This window comes from Podarcis muralis, chromosome 3 (assembly GCF_964188315.1).
Source record: "Podarcis muralis chromosome 3, rPodMur119.hap1.1, whole genome shotgun sequence".
Lineage (NCBI taxonomy): Eukaryota > Metazoa > Chordata > Lepidosauria > Squamata > Lacertidae > Podarcis > Podarcis muralis.
In genome coordinates, this window is record NC_135657.1 from 25,176,813 (window position 1) to 25,190,191 (window position 13,379).

At 46.5% G+C, this 13,379-nt stretch overlaps 1 protein-coding gene across 2 annotated transcripts in view; it reads right to left on the reverse strand.

Moving 5' to 3' along the window:
- KCNH1 (potassium voltage-gated channel subfamily H member 1) overlaps window positions 1-10,902 on the reverse strand; it is a 226,247-nt gene extending 215,345 nt beyond the window's left edge. For both annotated transcript variants that reach the window (XR_013392151.1, XM_077925556.1), the window contains exon 1: window positions 10,654-10,902. Coding sequence is in view for 1 of the 2 variants with exons in the window: in XM_077925556.1 (XP_077781682.1) it covers window positions 10,654-10,726 (73 nt within the window). In the remaining variant the exon portion in view is untranslated. The remainder of the gene's footprint in view (window positions 1-10,653) is intronic.
- Between the last annotated feature and the right edge of the window lie 2,477 nt (window positions 10,903-13,379).

The window sequence follows — 13,379 nt, forward strand, 5'->3', positions numbered from 1 at the left end:
CGGAGCTTGTGGTGGTGGTGTCACAGTTATGCCACTGGCCTTTAGCCAATCGGCATTGTGGCAAAGGTTGGGGGTATCTATTTGGCAGCACGACATAGGGACCTCCTTTTGCTTCGCACTGCCGAACAACCGCCCACACACCCACTAATTAGGTCGTGTTTGGCCTTGCTTTGGTTGGTCGCCTGTTTTGGAACGGGGGCCGGATAGGAATTTTTCCCAATGTGGCAGATTGGCAGTGGCCACTTGGTTTTTGCCTACCTCTGAGCAATCGTCACAACTTTGTAAGGTTTGGTGGTTAGGCATTGGTTTAGGGGAATGTGGGGAGGGGAGGTGCGGCCATCACCTGCCCCTCCAATGAATAGGGTATTCCGTTAAAGGAATCTGGGGGTCTGGATCTCGTCCGAAGTCCGGAGAGGGGCTAGGGCTATGCCAGGAACCCCAGGAACCCCAGGGCTGAGCACCAGTCAATATACACTGACGGAGATCCCCCTACTGGTTGTTTACCCTTCCAGGCTTCCTGCAGGGTGGGGAAGGAGCCAGTTATAGTTTTGATACCAATGCCTAAGTCAATACCAGTCACATTTGTGCATTCAATAAAGTTGTGGCCAAAATTTGCCCATTAACATTTAAACTAAATTCTGTCTCCACTGTGTCTTTATTTCCATGAGGGTTTTGGGGCTCGGAGCACAAACACAAGTGGCAAAAGTGCTGTTGCACTCAGTTCCTTTCTGTGGGCTTCCCACTGCGCTGGCCATTGTGAGAACAGAATGCTGGACCAGATTATCTGATCAACATTACTTTTCTTGTCTAGTTGGACACCGAATGCGCTTTGACCTGAATTCAGGCATGCCTTGGGGTGGTTGGGTAGGGAAGAGTCATTTAAATAAATCCCATATTTAACTAAACTAAAATTACGTGTGTATATACGCAATAGCAGGCTAACTCATCGCGTTTACTGGAAAATCAGAAAGGAGAGACTGGCAACTGATGAAATACAGCAGAAATACAAAATGGCAAAAAGCAATCTCTTTTATTGCTGTTGGCAACTATGGATTTGTTTATAATACACAATCAAGATTCAGTGGTTCTTGTCCACAAATTTCCCTTCTAATGAATGTTTATTAGGGTGTATTAACCGCCCAGTCTTGCTCAGACAATTCACTAACTAGAGAGAAAAATACTAGCTATTGGTTAGATAATTATTATCTGGAAAAGGGTACTTTAAAAACAAAAAAACATTAAGTGGTGAAAATCAAGAAAATCCTTGACAGTAGATGGCACCTTTCTTCCAACTCACTTCTGATGCACTGAATGGGTATCAAAGTTTGGAATAAATTGCTGGTTGTCAACATGGAGGTCAATGGAACTGAATACCAGGTATTTTATATTTAGGATTGCGGCGTCAGGATGCAAACCACTCACAATGACTCTAATGGAAGAGCAGATCGAAAAGGGAAGATGCAAAGGTTCTTTGGATGGAGATTGTGGTAAAAATAGCTCAAGGTCACAAGGGATCAATGTTTGTTTTTTGTTTTTTTGCATAACACAATTAAGTTAATTGTATAAACCCTGCACTCCTCTTAGGGTTGCGCCATTTGATTGTATGCAAGACATGGGACAATTTAGAAATTTGTGCTAATAATAGGGTGCTTTGTGGAGAGCAAAAGCTAGCTGGTGCCTTTCCATTTCTTTTGTTATCATTGTACAGCCTAAAACGGTGCAGAGAGAGTGAGCATATTGCTTCTTGACCACGCTCCTCTTTGGCAAGCCTTGAACCATTAATTTACAAGGAACTTTCAGGAGCCATTCCAACACATTCATACTGACAACACTCCTAATGAATGCAAAGGCCAAACTTTATAGCAGTTGGGGCTGCAAAAACTGACCGGCGGTTGTAGAAATCTGAAACACGCTTGGCATGTAATACAAGCAATAATACCTATGGCATTTAGAAACCTGCTACCAAAGGACACTGTGGAGAGCACCCCTTCCCAGTGGGCTCTCAACAGCTGCCCTCTTCAGAAAATTTAGGGTGTGCTGAATTTTTCAACTTTCAAATTCTAAAAAGGAAAGGTGCCATAAAGTTGCAACATGACTTTAAAATTCAAAAAATATTTTGATTATATGATTTAGTTTTGCTTGGTAAGTAAAATGTGTGTAAAATTGCATAGGAATCATTAAAAATGATTGCCAAGTACTTGCAGCTCCATTATTATTATTATTATTATTATTATTATTATTATTATTATTATTATTTAGCATTACATGACATTTCTGAAAGCACTGTGTCTTCAACAAACATATTCCCTAAACCAGTCAGCTTCTGTAGGTGGAATGTGAGGGCACCATATTCTCCCACTCCACACACCAAAAATGTCTTGGACTCGTCCTGAGTAAGACATCTACAACATCCCACTGAATTTACAAAAGGGGGGGGGGGTAAAGTGCAGCAGTGGCAGCATTCTGCAGAAAGCATTGTGATCTTCAGAGTACGTGGGCTTTCTAAATGTATTGGCAAGGCCGTGAGAGAGATCTTAGATATTACAGGCACTCAGAACCAATAGTTACATCTGTAACCTGCTGTACACCACAAGGATAGATAGATATAACTGCAACACGGCAAAACGTTACTAAAATGAAAACTTTATGATTCAGTCCATTTATATTCTCTCTCTTTCAGATCAGACTAATTTCCCGCCCTGTTAGGTGGTCTCTTTGTGGCCCATTACAAAAAGCTTTTACCAAATCAAAGAAAAGGCCATGTGCAGCTTTCGTTTCTCCAGCTGATTCATGAGCTTTTTTAATGTTAATACAATCACTCTGGCAAAAGATTGCCTGGAGTCCCTTTGCAAATTGATATTCTGCAGAACAGTGGAATGACTCTGGGAACAATTATTTTGGGGTTCTTGTTTTTAATGTTTTCAAGAGTCCATATGGGAGCAGTTGTGGCATCAATTGGTTGATTAGCCCCCAGACTTTCCCCCTGATCTACACAAGAGGTCACAGATACCTCTGTTTCCACTTCTTTTCTGCTATGAAACTGTACCAGGGATTGGGAGACCTGTTGCCCTCCAGATGTTGCAAAACTCTAACTCCCAGCATCCCTGACCATTGCCCATGCAAGCTGGGGTTCATAGGAGCTGGGGTCCAGCAACATTTGGAAGGTCACACACTGATCTACACAGAGACCAAGAGGTGGCAAAGTCAGAGTAATTTCCCCATCTTTCCCTTTTATATCCTGGTCCACAGTTTTGGACATTCTTTGAACACATACTTGGGAAAATGTCCTACTGAATGCAGTGGGGCTTGTTTCGGAGTAGACACATGTAGGACTGTTAGAGATGCCAACATTACAAAAAAGTCACTTAATATAGAAAGTCTTGCCCCCAAATGGCAACTAGACATTCTGTTTTGGCGACTGTAACCTTGGTTTAAGGAGTCATTTGGCACCTAGCTTACACATCTGAGTTTCTAACATTGGTTAGGATGTTGGACTAGGACCAGGGAGACCCAGGATCAAATCACCAATGAGCTACAAACCTCACTGGAAAGGGTCAGTGGTAGGATACAGACTTGCTGTGCAAAAGGTTCCAACTTTGATCAATGGCATCTTCATGTAGGGTTGGGAGAAAGCCCTTCAGAAACCCTGAGAAGATGCTGCCACTCAGCTGTGGACCTCTCATCCTTGCATGCAGAAGGTCCCAGGTTCAGTCTTTGCCATATCCTGGCAGGGTCATCTATAGAACTTCTAACTGTAGACACTAGCGCTGGTACAGTACAATGAACTTCATTGTACTCACAGATTTCTCTTTCCACCAGTACATCTGTATAATCTGATTTAGTCAATGATATTGACTTATGTTACAACATTATCTTAGACTCAGTGGCATTTTTGGTAGGCGACGTTAAACATTCTGTAATACCAAATAACGAGGAACTGCAATAACATGGAGAAGACAGTGTGCGATCTTTTAAAGGTAAAGGTAAAGGTACCCTTGCCGGTACGGGCCAGTCTTGACAGACTCTAGGGTTGTGCGCTCATCTCACTCTAGAGGCCGGGAGCCAGCGCTGTCCGCAGACACTTCCGGGTCACGTGGCCAGCGTGACGAAGCTGCTCTGGCGAGCCAGCGCAGCACACGGAAACGCCGTTTACCTTCCCGCTAGTAAGCGGTCCCTATATATCTACTTGCACCCGGGGGTGCTTTCGAACTGCTAGGTTGGCAGGCGCTGGGACCGAACGACGGGAGCGCACCCCGCCGCAGGGATTCGAACCGCTGACCATGCGATCAGCAAGTCCTAGTCGCTGAGGTTTTACCCACAGCGCCAACAGCCAAAATTCCAATAGCCACTAAAGGTCGGGGTAATCAAGTACCAACTATGAAAGCCTGACTAAATTAAAAGGTGGGAAATGGCTGGGATGGTTAGAGAACTTGCATTATTAGAGATGGAAAAAAATAAAAGTAGGGGGTTTGATCAGTTATTGGAGACACTCCCTGGAATTGAAAGATAAAAATGTATAAACAATACAAGCAGATGTGATATGAGCTAGAGATGGCTTTCAGTGGTGTTCACACCACTGGGAACAGGTGACCCACTAGAGAGGACACTCAGCAAAACAGCCTCCTGCCTGCAGCATCACTACTGCTCACCAGGAGATGCAGGAGCAGGAGCAAGACTGCAGTGTGGCCAGGACTGTGTGGACCACCAGCAGAGCATCAGATTCACTCCACAAGCACAGCTCTACAGCCCTGACCTTGCTGCCACCTCACCCATCCTAGTAAGTGGCAGCAACACTGCTACTGCGAGGCTCTTGAGAGCCACTGTGGTGTAGTGGTTAGAGTGCTGGACTAGGATCTGGGAGACCAGGGTTCAAATCCCCGGGATAAACTGGGAGGGAGGGAAAACTATGTTCGTCACCTTGATCTCCTTGGAGGAAAGGGGTGGGTTATAAATATGACAAATGAATAAATATTGCCGCTGCATCTCGTCCCCACTACACGAGCAAAGACTGTGAATGTCTAATCAGGTATTTGTTTTGGTTCCTTGTTAATGTTGATTCTATTTATATATTCTGTTGGGATGGGATCTGGAGTTTGTTTACAAAAAACAATCGCATGAAAAGTTGCAAGCAGTTCCGAAATTAATATTTAATGTATTTTAAGAAGAAACAATTTTATAGTACAGGAAGTTTATATGTAAGTGTTCCTCCTAGTTCTCTTGAAATTAATAGGTTTGTGATCTGTGCTTGGCACTTCAGCACTGAATGTGATTTAACAAGAAACTGGTGCATATAAAGGAAGCCTGTTATGTGATTTATTATATAGTACTATTAAGATCAATATTCAGTTGTTGGAAGCTTGTATTTGTTGTTGTTGGCATCCTTCTGTCTCAAGAGACATTGGAGTGTGCCTCCGGGGGTGAAGTCAAACCACTGAGTTAGCAGCACCAAAGTGACCTCCTTGGGGCGAAAACTTGGGCAGGGTGTATGGAGGTCCTGGGCTGCCCAGTAGACAAGACCCCCTTCTTGTCTTCGCTGATGTGGCCCAAAGGAAAGGAAACCAATGCGTTTGGCACCAGCTTGGCTGCAGGAGTTGCTGGAAGGAGGTATACAAGCTGCCATCCAACTGCCTTAGGGACTCCACTCCTGATTTCAGTAGGGTTTACTACTTAGCCTTTTCTTCTCCCAAAGATATCCCACAAGGCAGCAAAGGTTTAGGATCAGAATTTTCCTTTTCCTAGATGGGCGAACCCCATCTGCCCCTCACTTCCCCCTAGAGCACCTGCAGAAACCACCTTCTTGACTGCTGAACTGGTCTCATCTGCTCAATCCACTGGAGCCTGTCTTTTGATGCAGGGGAAGTCCCTAACTCAACTTCACCTGATTTAGCCAGCCATTCAAAGCCATTTCCCAGGGGGTAGTCACCATCACATGTTATTGATATTAATATTTATTGTGTTGCATAATGCAGTCATTTATGTTATGATATATTTAATCACAATATTGATCGGCAGGAGTGGCTGTCCCAAAAGGGCAGAACTGAAGCAATAGCTTCATGGCGCTTCCACTAGTGGCCCACACGCATCCCTGCATTTCTCTCTCACTTTCCTTCTTGCAAAAAGTCCTCTCTTTGGGGGAAGTGAGTCTGCTGTGTGCAAGACCTCCCAAATCAACTGTAATTGTGCAGCCTGAATTGCTGGTATGTGATTGAATCCCATCATTCTAAAAGCACCCTTTCCACCCTCCATCTATGGGCATCTGTAGTAAGTCCTCTCATGTAAAGCTAGAAACATAGGAAGCTGTCTTTCACTGAGTATAGCTGCCCTTCAGGATATTCAGGCAGAAGCTTTCCCCGGCCCAACCTGGAGACACTGGGGGTTGTACCAAGAACTTTCTGCATGCAAGGCAATTGCTCAACCATGGATATATACTATCTGCATGCAACCAAGAACCCCACACATGTAGTCTGGAGGAAAGAACCACTATTGACAGATGCATTTATTCTACATGAATGAAGACCTGGAAAGGCTGTGCTTGATATGCCGAGACGTGGCTACCACACGAACCTGTTGCAAGTAGAATCATAGAACTGGAAGGGAATGCAGAAATGTGCAGCTGCCCCATACAGGAATCAAACCTGCAACCTTAGCCTTATCAGCACCACGCTCTCAGCAACTGAGCTATCCAGGCTCCAGTAAGTTGCAAGCTAGAAAGAATCCACTAGAGGGGAAAGGCAGCCAAGAAAGAAGTGTGCCCTGCTTCTAGTAAGAACTTTAAAAGTTCCCGGCTAAATCAAAACAAAGTCCCATCTGGTCCAGCATCCTGTTCTCACAGTATCAACCAGAAGACCACAAACAAGACATGAGCGCAACATCTCTCTACCAATTTGTGCTCCCCAACAACTGGCATTCAGAGGCAGACCATCTCCAATACTAGCGTTAGTACATTCCACCCTAACTCAGTAAAACTGGATAAAGACAGAAACTACCCCAGTGCAACAACAAAATGCTGGAAAACAAGCATTCTAGTCTTCTGGCTGCTCTTGAATCTATGGCTACACACACATACACACCATGTGTGTGGCTGTCCTGGAAAGCAGGGGTGGGCAGATCTGGACCTACTGGCCATCCTCTGGATAATTTGCAGTAGATTGGGGAGGATTTCTGATTCCCAGCGCTTGAACAATTATGGCAACAAAATGACCCCCTGCCCACACACAGCTCCAAACTATATTACCAATATGAATTGGGGCAGATTTTTGTGTGGAAGGCTCCACTCAGGTCTCAGAATTCTTGAATTCCCGGATGCAGAATTCTGTAATTATAGATGCATGTCCCTTGCACCATTCTACAAGTAGATGCATGTCCTTTTGCTACCCCCTGGTTGATGGATATTGGGAGTTCTAGCAAATAAACGTAGAAAGCCAGAAGTCTGCCCACCATGAGAGTCTGTTTTAGGAACTTTTTGGCAGCCATTGATGAATTTTGATTAAAGGCAATGGGTTTTGCATCAGGCCTCTTATTGGGGGAAGGAAAAGGAAAGTCAAGGACATGTCAATTTCCACACAGCGCTTTCTTCAAAATGACATTTTAATGATAATATTATTCAAACATGAAGGCAGGCGCTAGGAAGTTGGAGGGGTTTTTTTTAAAGTTGGTGCTGATTGAATGGCGTATTCATCTGACAACAGTGAAATAATTTGAGGAGAAGAAACCACTGGCCATTACTGTGTTAATGACAAGTGATATTTCTCCTCTCCTCCCAAGTAAAACCTTTCACTTTTAATGATGGATTGGGGCTGGAGGGGACTAATTTACATTTTGAAGTGACGCATCAGTATACATTAATGTGATCGTGGTTTGCATGGAGAACAATCAAAAGGTGATTTCCTCTACAGTGTAACCCTTTTAAAACAGCAAAGTGTTTCTGGAAGTTATTAAAGTTGTATATCTGCCTTATCATTCTGTAGCTGAATCCCACCCCCACCCCCAGCAGCTTCAGAGGCAGTGTGCCTTCCCCATTTGGATTCCAGCCCTGCGTCTCGCTCATCAATACTTGTGCCAATAGCTCTTATTTGTTCAAGTAGCTGCAATTAATCAAACTGAAAGGAAGGAACTGGGTCATAATTTTGCAAACACATAACACTGGAACGAGCCTTTGGGAGAGGAGGAAAAGGTGCCTGAACCTAAGGGCACAAGAAGCACATTGCTGGATCAGAGCAAAGGCCTACCTGGTGCAGAATACTCTTTCCTACAGCAGCCAACCGGGTGTCTCTGGGAAGCCCAGAATCACAACATGCGAGAGCCCTGTCTAGCTGATATTCTGGCCTCTTCAGTATTCAGAGGCATGGTGTATCTGATTCTGGAGGTATCATATAGCCATGGATAGCTTCATCCCCCATGAATTTTCTAATCCTCTTTTAAAGTCATCTGCATCTTGTGGACGTGATTCCCATAGACTAAGAACTTCGTTTTGCTTGTCCTGCATCTCTCACCATTTAGCACATCCCTCAGTTCAGGAAATATGAGCTGGGGGGGGGCAGGAAAGAAACTTACCTCTATTCACTTTCCACACACTATGCATAATTGTATACACCGCTCTCATATCCCCATTGCCAATCTCTCTCTCTCTCTCTTTGTAAATCGAAAAGACTCAAATGTTGTAACCTTTTTCCACAGGGGAGTTTACCAGGTCCTTGATCATTTTGGTTTTCTGAACCTTTTCCTGCTCAATGACATCCCCAGAACGCACATAGTATTCCAAGTGGGGTTGCACCATAGATTTGGATAACTGTGTTGTGATGTCGACAGCATTGCTTTCAATCCCATTCCCAGCAATTTGCCTTTCAACGGAAGAGGGGAATTTGGACAGCTTGCCATGTAGGGGTGGCAGCAGCTGAATCTGCTGCAATTTTCTCTTCCGTGTAACTGTTCAAAGGAGAGGATCCCTGCCCTCTTTTGCATTCACACACCACAAACCTGGCGAGGCAGCAGACTTGCAATCAGCAGCCCTCCAGAACTCTCATGCCAACAGAAAGGTGGAAGAGAAATCCACTTCATAAAATAAATAAATCCAGACCTATACAGAGACAGGCACGTCTAAGCCTATATGGGTTCAAGTTGGTACCATGTTTGTTTCGATTGGCCCAGTGTGATGGAACTAGTGCTAATGTGGCTTTAAAATTCGTGGGTCATCCTGTTAGCCTGAGAATTATAAGGCAGGGACAAGCCACACACACACAAATCAGAGACTAAGGTCCTTCCCACCTCAATTTCCCTGCTCTGTTTACCAAGTGGAGGCTGTTTGTTAGGGAGTACAAACATGCAATTGGGGTTTTAATTAAAAAATAAATAAATTAACGAAATACAACAATAACAATAAATGACCTCAAGCCCATGCTGCTGATCTTTCAACCAGAACTGTTTCAAAATTCCCTTTAGCCATACTTAAACATTTGAACAACTTCCCCCAATCAGTATCTTCTCCTGAACACACAAATGTGACTTCTCACTGTGCACCAGATTCAGCAATCCGGATTATAATGACCTGCAAGATTCTTCTTGTATAACAGTGGCTTATTTGAATGATAGGAGGGGGCTTGGAGCCAGCCAGGGACTGATATTAGTCAGTACTTAGTCTAAATTGTCAGAATTCACCTTCAAGAGCATTCTAGCCTAAAAACCTCTCTCCTTACCCCCCCCCCCAGCCCACCCTATGGAAGTATCAGCCTATTTTAAAAAGAAACAAAACAAATGTAGAAATCACACCCGTTCGACAACTACATAGAGATATGCATCAGGGTGTCGTCCCGGTCCCCCGTCCCCCATTCCTGCTGCACTTATAAAGTGTGTGGCTGTTATTTTAGACAGGTTCTCCCTGTCGGCTTCCACCTGCAGGGAGGTGAAGTCTGGAAGGAAGCCCGTTTAGATCCAAGTGCCTCTCGCTCGCTCGCTCTAGCTGAAGATCTCACTACAGCCTCCGCAAAGAGAGACTCCCAGGTCTGCATAGCACCAAAAACCTCAGTAACAAGGGAGGGGACAGCCCCTGAGCAAGCGCGGCGGGGGAGTGGGGAGGCGAGAGAAAGGGAAAGGACTCCCCCAGGAAAAGGAACAGAGGAGCATTCTCTCCCCAACACACACACACACACACACACACACACACAAACACACACACACTCTGCAAGGAGTCTACATTAGGACATCATCCCAAGAGCTCGGGAGCAGGAGGAATTATTGCTGATCTTTTCCCACCACCAATCCCGCCCTGAACAGCAGCAGCATCCCCCTAAACCGGCCCTGCAGCAACACCTCCCCAACCCCCAAAACAGTGGCATTTCATGGGGCCCAGGAGCCTTGCGGGGTTTCCTCTCCCACCCCACCTGAACCTGCCTCCTCACGGAGGAATCTGGACCACTTTTTCTTCTGCCAGACTTCTCCGGGCTCCCACCCAAAGGCATCCCCACCTGAGCCAGGAGGAGCTTTGCACCGAGCCCGGATTCGCCGAGTCCCGCATTGGGGCCGACCGAGCAGTCCCGGGGACGCATTCACACGTGCACGCGAACACCGCCAGCAGCGCTCCCTGCATTCTGCCCGGGAGGGTGGTCCTCCCGGCTCCCTCCCCGTCCCACCGCCGCCGGGATCTCCTTCTCTCCTCACCGTTGGATCTCCTGACGATGTTCTCCAGGAAGGTATTCTGGGGAGCCACCAGCCCTCGCCTTCCCCCAGCCATAGTCGGGCGCGCTGGCTCGGGCACGGCGGCCGGGCGAAGCTAGGCGCTTGCCTCTGCGCGCTCGTCTTCGTCTTCTTCTTCCCGCTCTGAGCTCCTCATGGTCCCCTCCGGGCGGCTTTGCAGCATCAGCTCCTCTCTCGCGCCCAGCCACTCAGGCTCCCTCCTCCCGCGCCCGCTCGCTCGCTCGCTGCATCCCAGCTCGCCGCCGCCTCCCAGCCGCCGCGCCTGGACCTTGTCCGGCAGCGCCCTCTGCCGGCCGGCCGGTCGCCCAACAGAGCTCGCTAGCAGGATGGCTTCTTTGGAGCAGCTGCCCTGAACAGGCTGATCGGGTTGCATTGATTCGCATCCCGAGCTGACCTCTGGTTTGTTCCAAAGGAAGTCTCTCTGACCTCAGTTGGGCTCGCTCCAATTGTAGTTTTGGGACTACAATTCCCATCATCCCTGACCACTGTTAGCCAGGGGTGATGGGAGTTGTAGTCCCAAAACATCTGGAGGGCCAAGTTTGCCTATGCCTGGTCCACAGCCTCCTGAGGGAGTCCATTCCACTGTCAAACAGATCTTACTGCCAGAAAATTTTTCCTGGTTAGTCCGAATCTCCTTTCTTGTAACTTGAAGCCATTGGTTCAAGTCCTGCCCTCCAGAGCAGCAGAAAGCAAGCGTGCTCCATCTTTCATGGGACAGCCCTTGAGGTACAGTGGTACCTTGGGTTACATACGCTTCAGGTTACAGACGCTTCAGGTTACAGACTCCGCTAACCCAGAAATAGTGCTTCAGGTTAAGAACTTTGCTTCAGGATGAGAACAGAAATCGTGCGGCGGCGACACAGCAGCAGCAGGAGGCCCCATTAGCTAAAGTGGTACCTCAGGTTAAGAACAGTTTCAGGTTAAGTACAGACATCCGGAACGAATTAAGTACTTAACCCGAAGTACCACTGTATTTGAAGATCCCAGAAGACCTGGGATAGCTCAGAGCATGAGACTGTTAATCTTAGGGTTCTGGGTTCCAGCCCCACGTAGGGCAAAAGATTCCCATATTTCAGGGGGTTGGACTAGATGACCCATGGGGTGTCAGGAGTTCAGCCTACACTCGAGTAGGACCCTGGCAGAAACACATGCCCGACTGGCACGTTCTCTCCCTCCTGGTAGATTGTTCGGGAGCTTCAAAAGCTTCTGCCTGAACATCACAGCGACCGATGCCAACAGACACCGGCACACTTAGGGATCCGCAGAGTTTGCGCATTATGTGTAACAGACCTTACATGTGTAACTCAACATTTTGGCTAATCTACTTTATTTACATATAAACACACACGGAACACTGCAACATGGCTCCCCCTCTCTCTCTAGCATCAGACAGCAAAGAGGAAAAGAACAAAAGACAATAGTCCCACTTTATGGAACACAGTAACACAAACATCCTGTCTCCGTCACTTCCCACCCTGTGGAGTCAAAACATGTACCGTCATGTGATAGACAACAATCCCATGACTGCAATCATGGAGCAGGAATTCTAACATGGGGAACTCCTTCCCACTCTACAATTCTAAGGGCCCCAATGGCACCACCACCCCAAAATTAACACTTTAAAAAGTCCCCTGACCATTTAGACACCAGCAGCGTCTCCCTTATGGTGCCTCATTTCCCCCCTGCTGTATGGAATGAGTTTAGATCTGGCCCACTCCTTAACTCAGGGCAAATGGCAATGCTTTGAAACCTACCTAGAATAGCCATTTTAACATGGAAGAAATCAGCCCCTCTGATAGTGAGAGTGAATTCAAATAGTAAGTACCCATTGCTATGTAGCCAAAATAGAGCCCTGGGAGACAGCTCAGCATGTTTGGTTTTTAGAAGAACAAAAAAACAAAACCCTTTACCGACAAACAAGCAAAACAATGAGACTTAAGACAGCCCTAAGAGGACTCAGGATGCTCAATGGCCGCAGAATGTTTTGTGTCTTATCGGTACAGAAAAGTAGGGAAAGAGGGTGGGGGGAGGTGGAATGGAATGGACCACCCCAGAGTGGTACATTGCTAGCGGGCTGGCGGAGCCCTGAATTAGAGCACTCCTCACAGGTGAAGACACAAGGCAACATTTCTGCAGAAGATACACTTATTACCAAACCTAGTACTGTACTAGCACTTCTTCCTTATCTTAAAAGACTTTAAAGCCAGCTAGTGAAAGTTAGGATTATGTGTAGCCTGTATGACAGGACACAAAATCATTTTATTTTGGCACCTCCCCCCACCTTTTATCCACACAACAATCCTGCAAATTTGACTAGGCTGTGATGGTGACTGGGCCTTCAAAGTGACGCTTTTTATCCCAGTCAGCACCTGTACTGGATTTGAAATTGTTTTTATATTGGCAATTGCCTTAACTGGTTTTTCTTTTTTTTTAATATATAAATGAAATAAATAAACCAGTAAGCTCTGCGGAGGACCAAGAATTGAGCCTAAGGCTCCCCAGTTTAAAGCACCCTTAGACCAGTGTTTCCCAACCGGTGTTCCGCGGCACACTAGTGTGCCGCCGGACGTTGCCTAGTGTGCCGTGGGAGGGAGGCGGGCGAGGCGGGCTAATCCTCCGGCCCCGCTCCCCCGGGGAACGTGCCCCGTCATCCGCTTCTGCCTTGCTCCTTGTGACAGGAATTCCCCAAA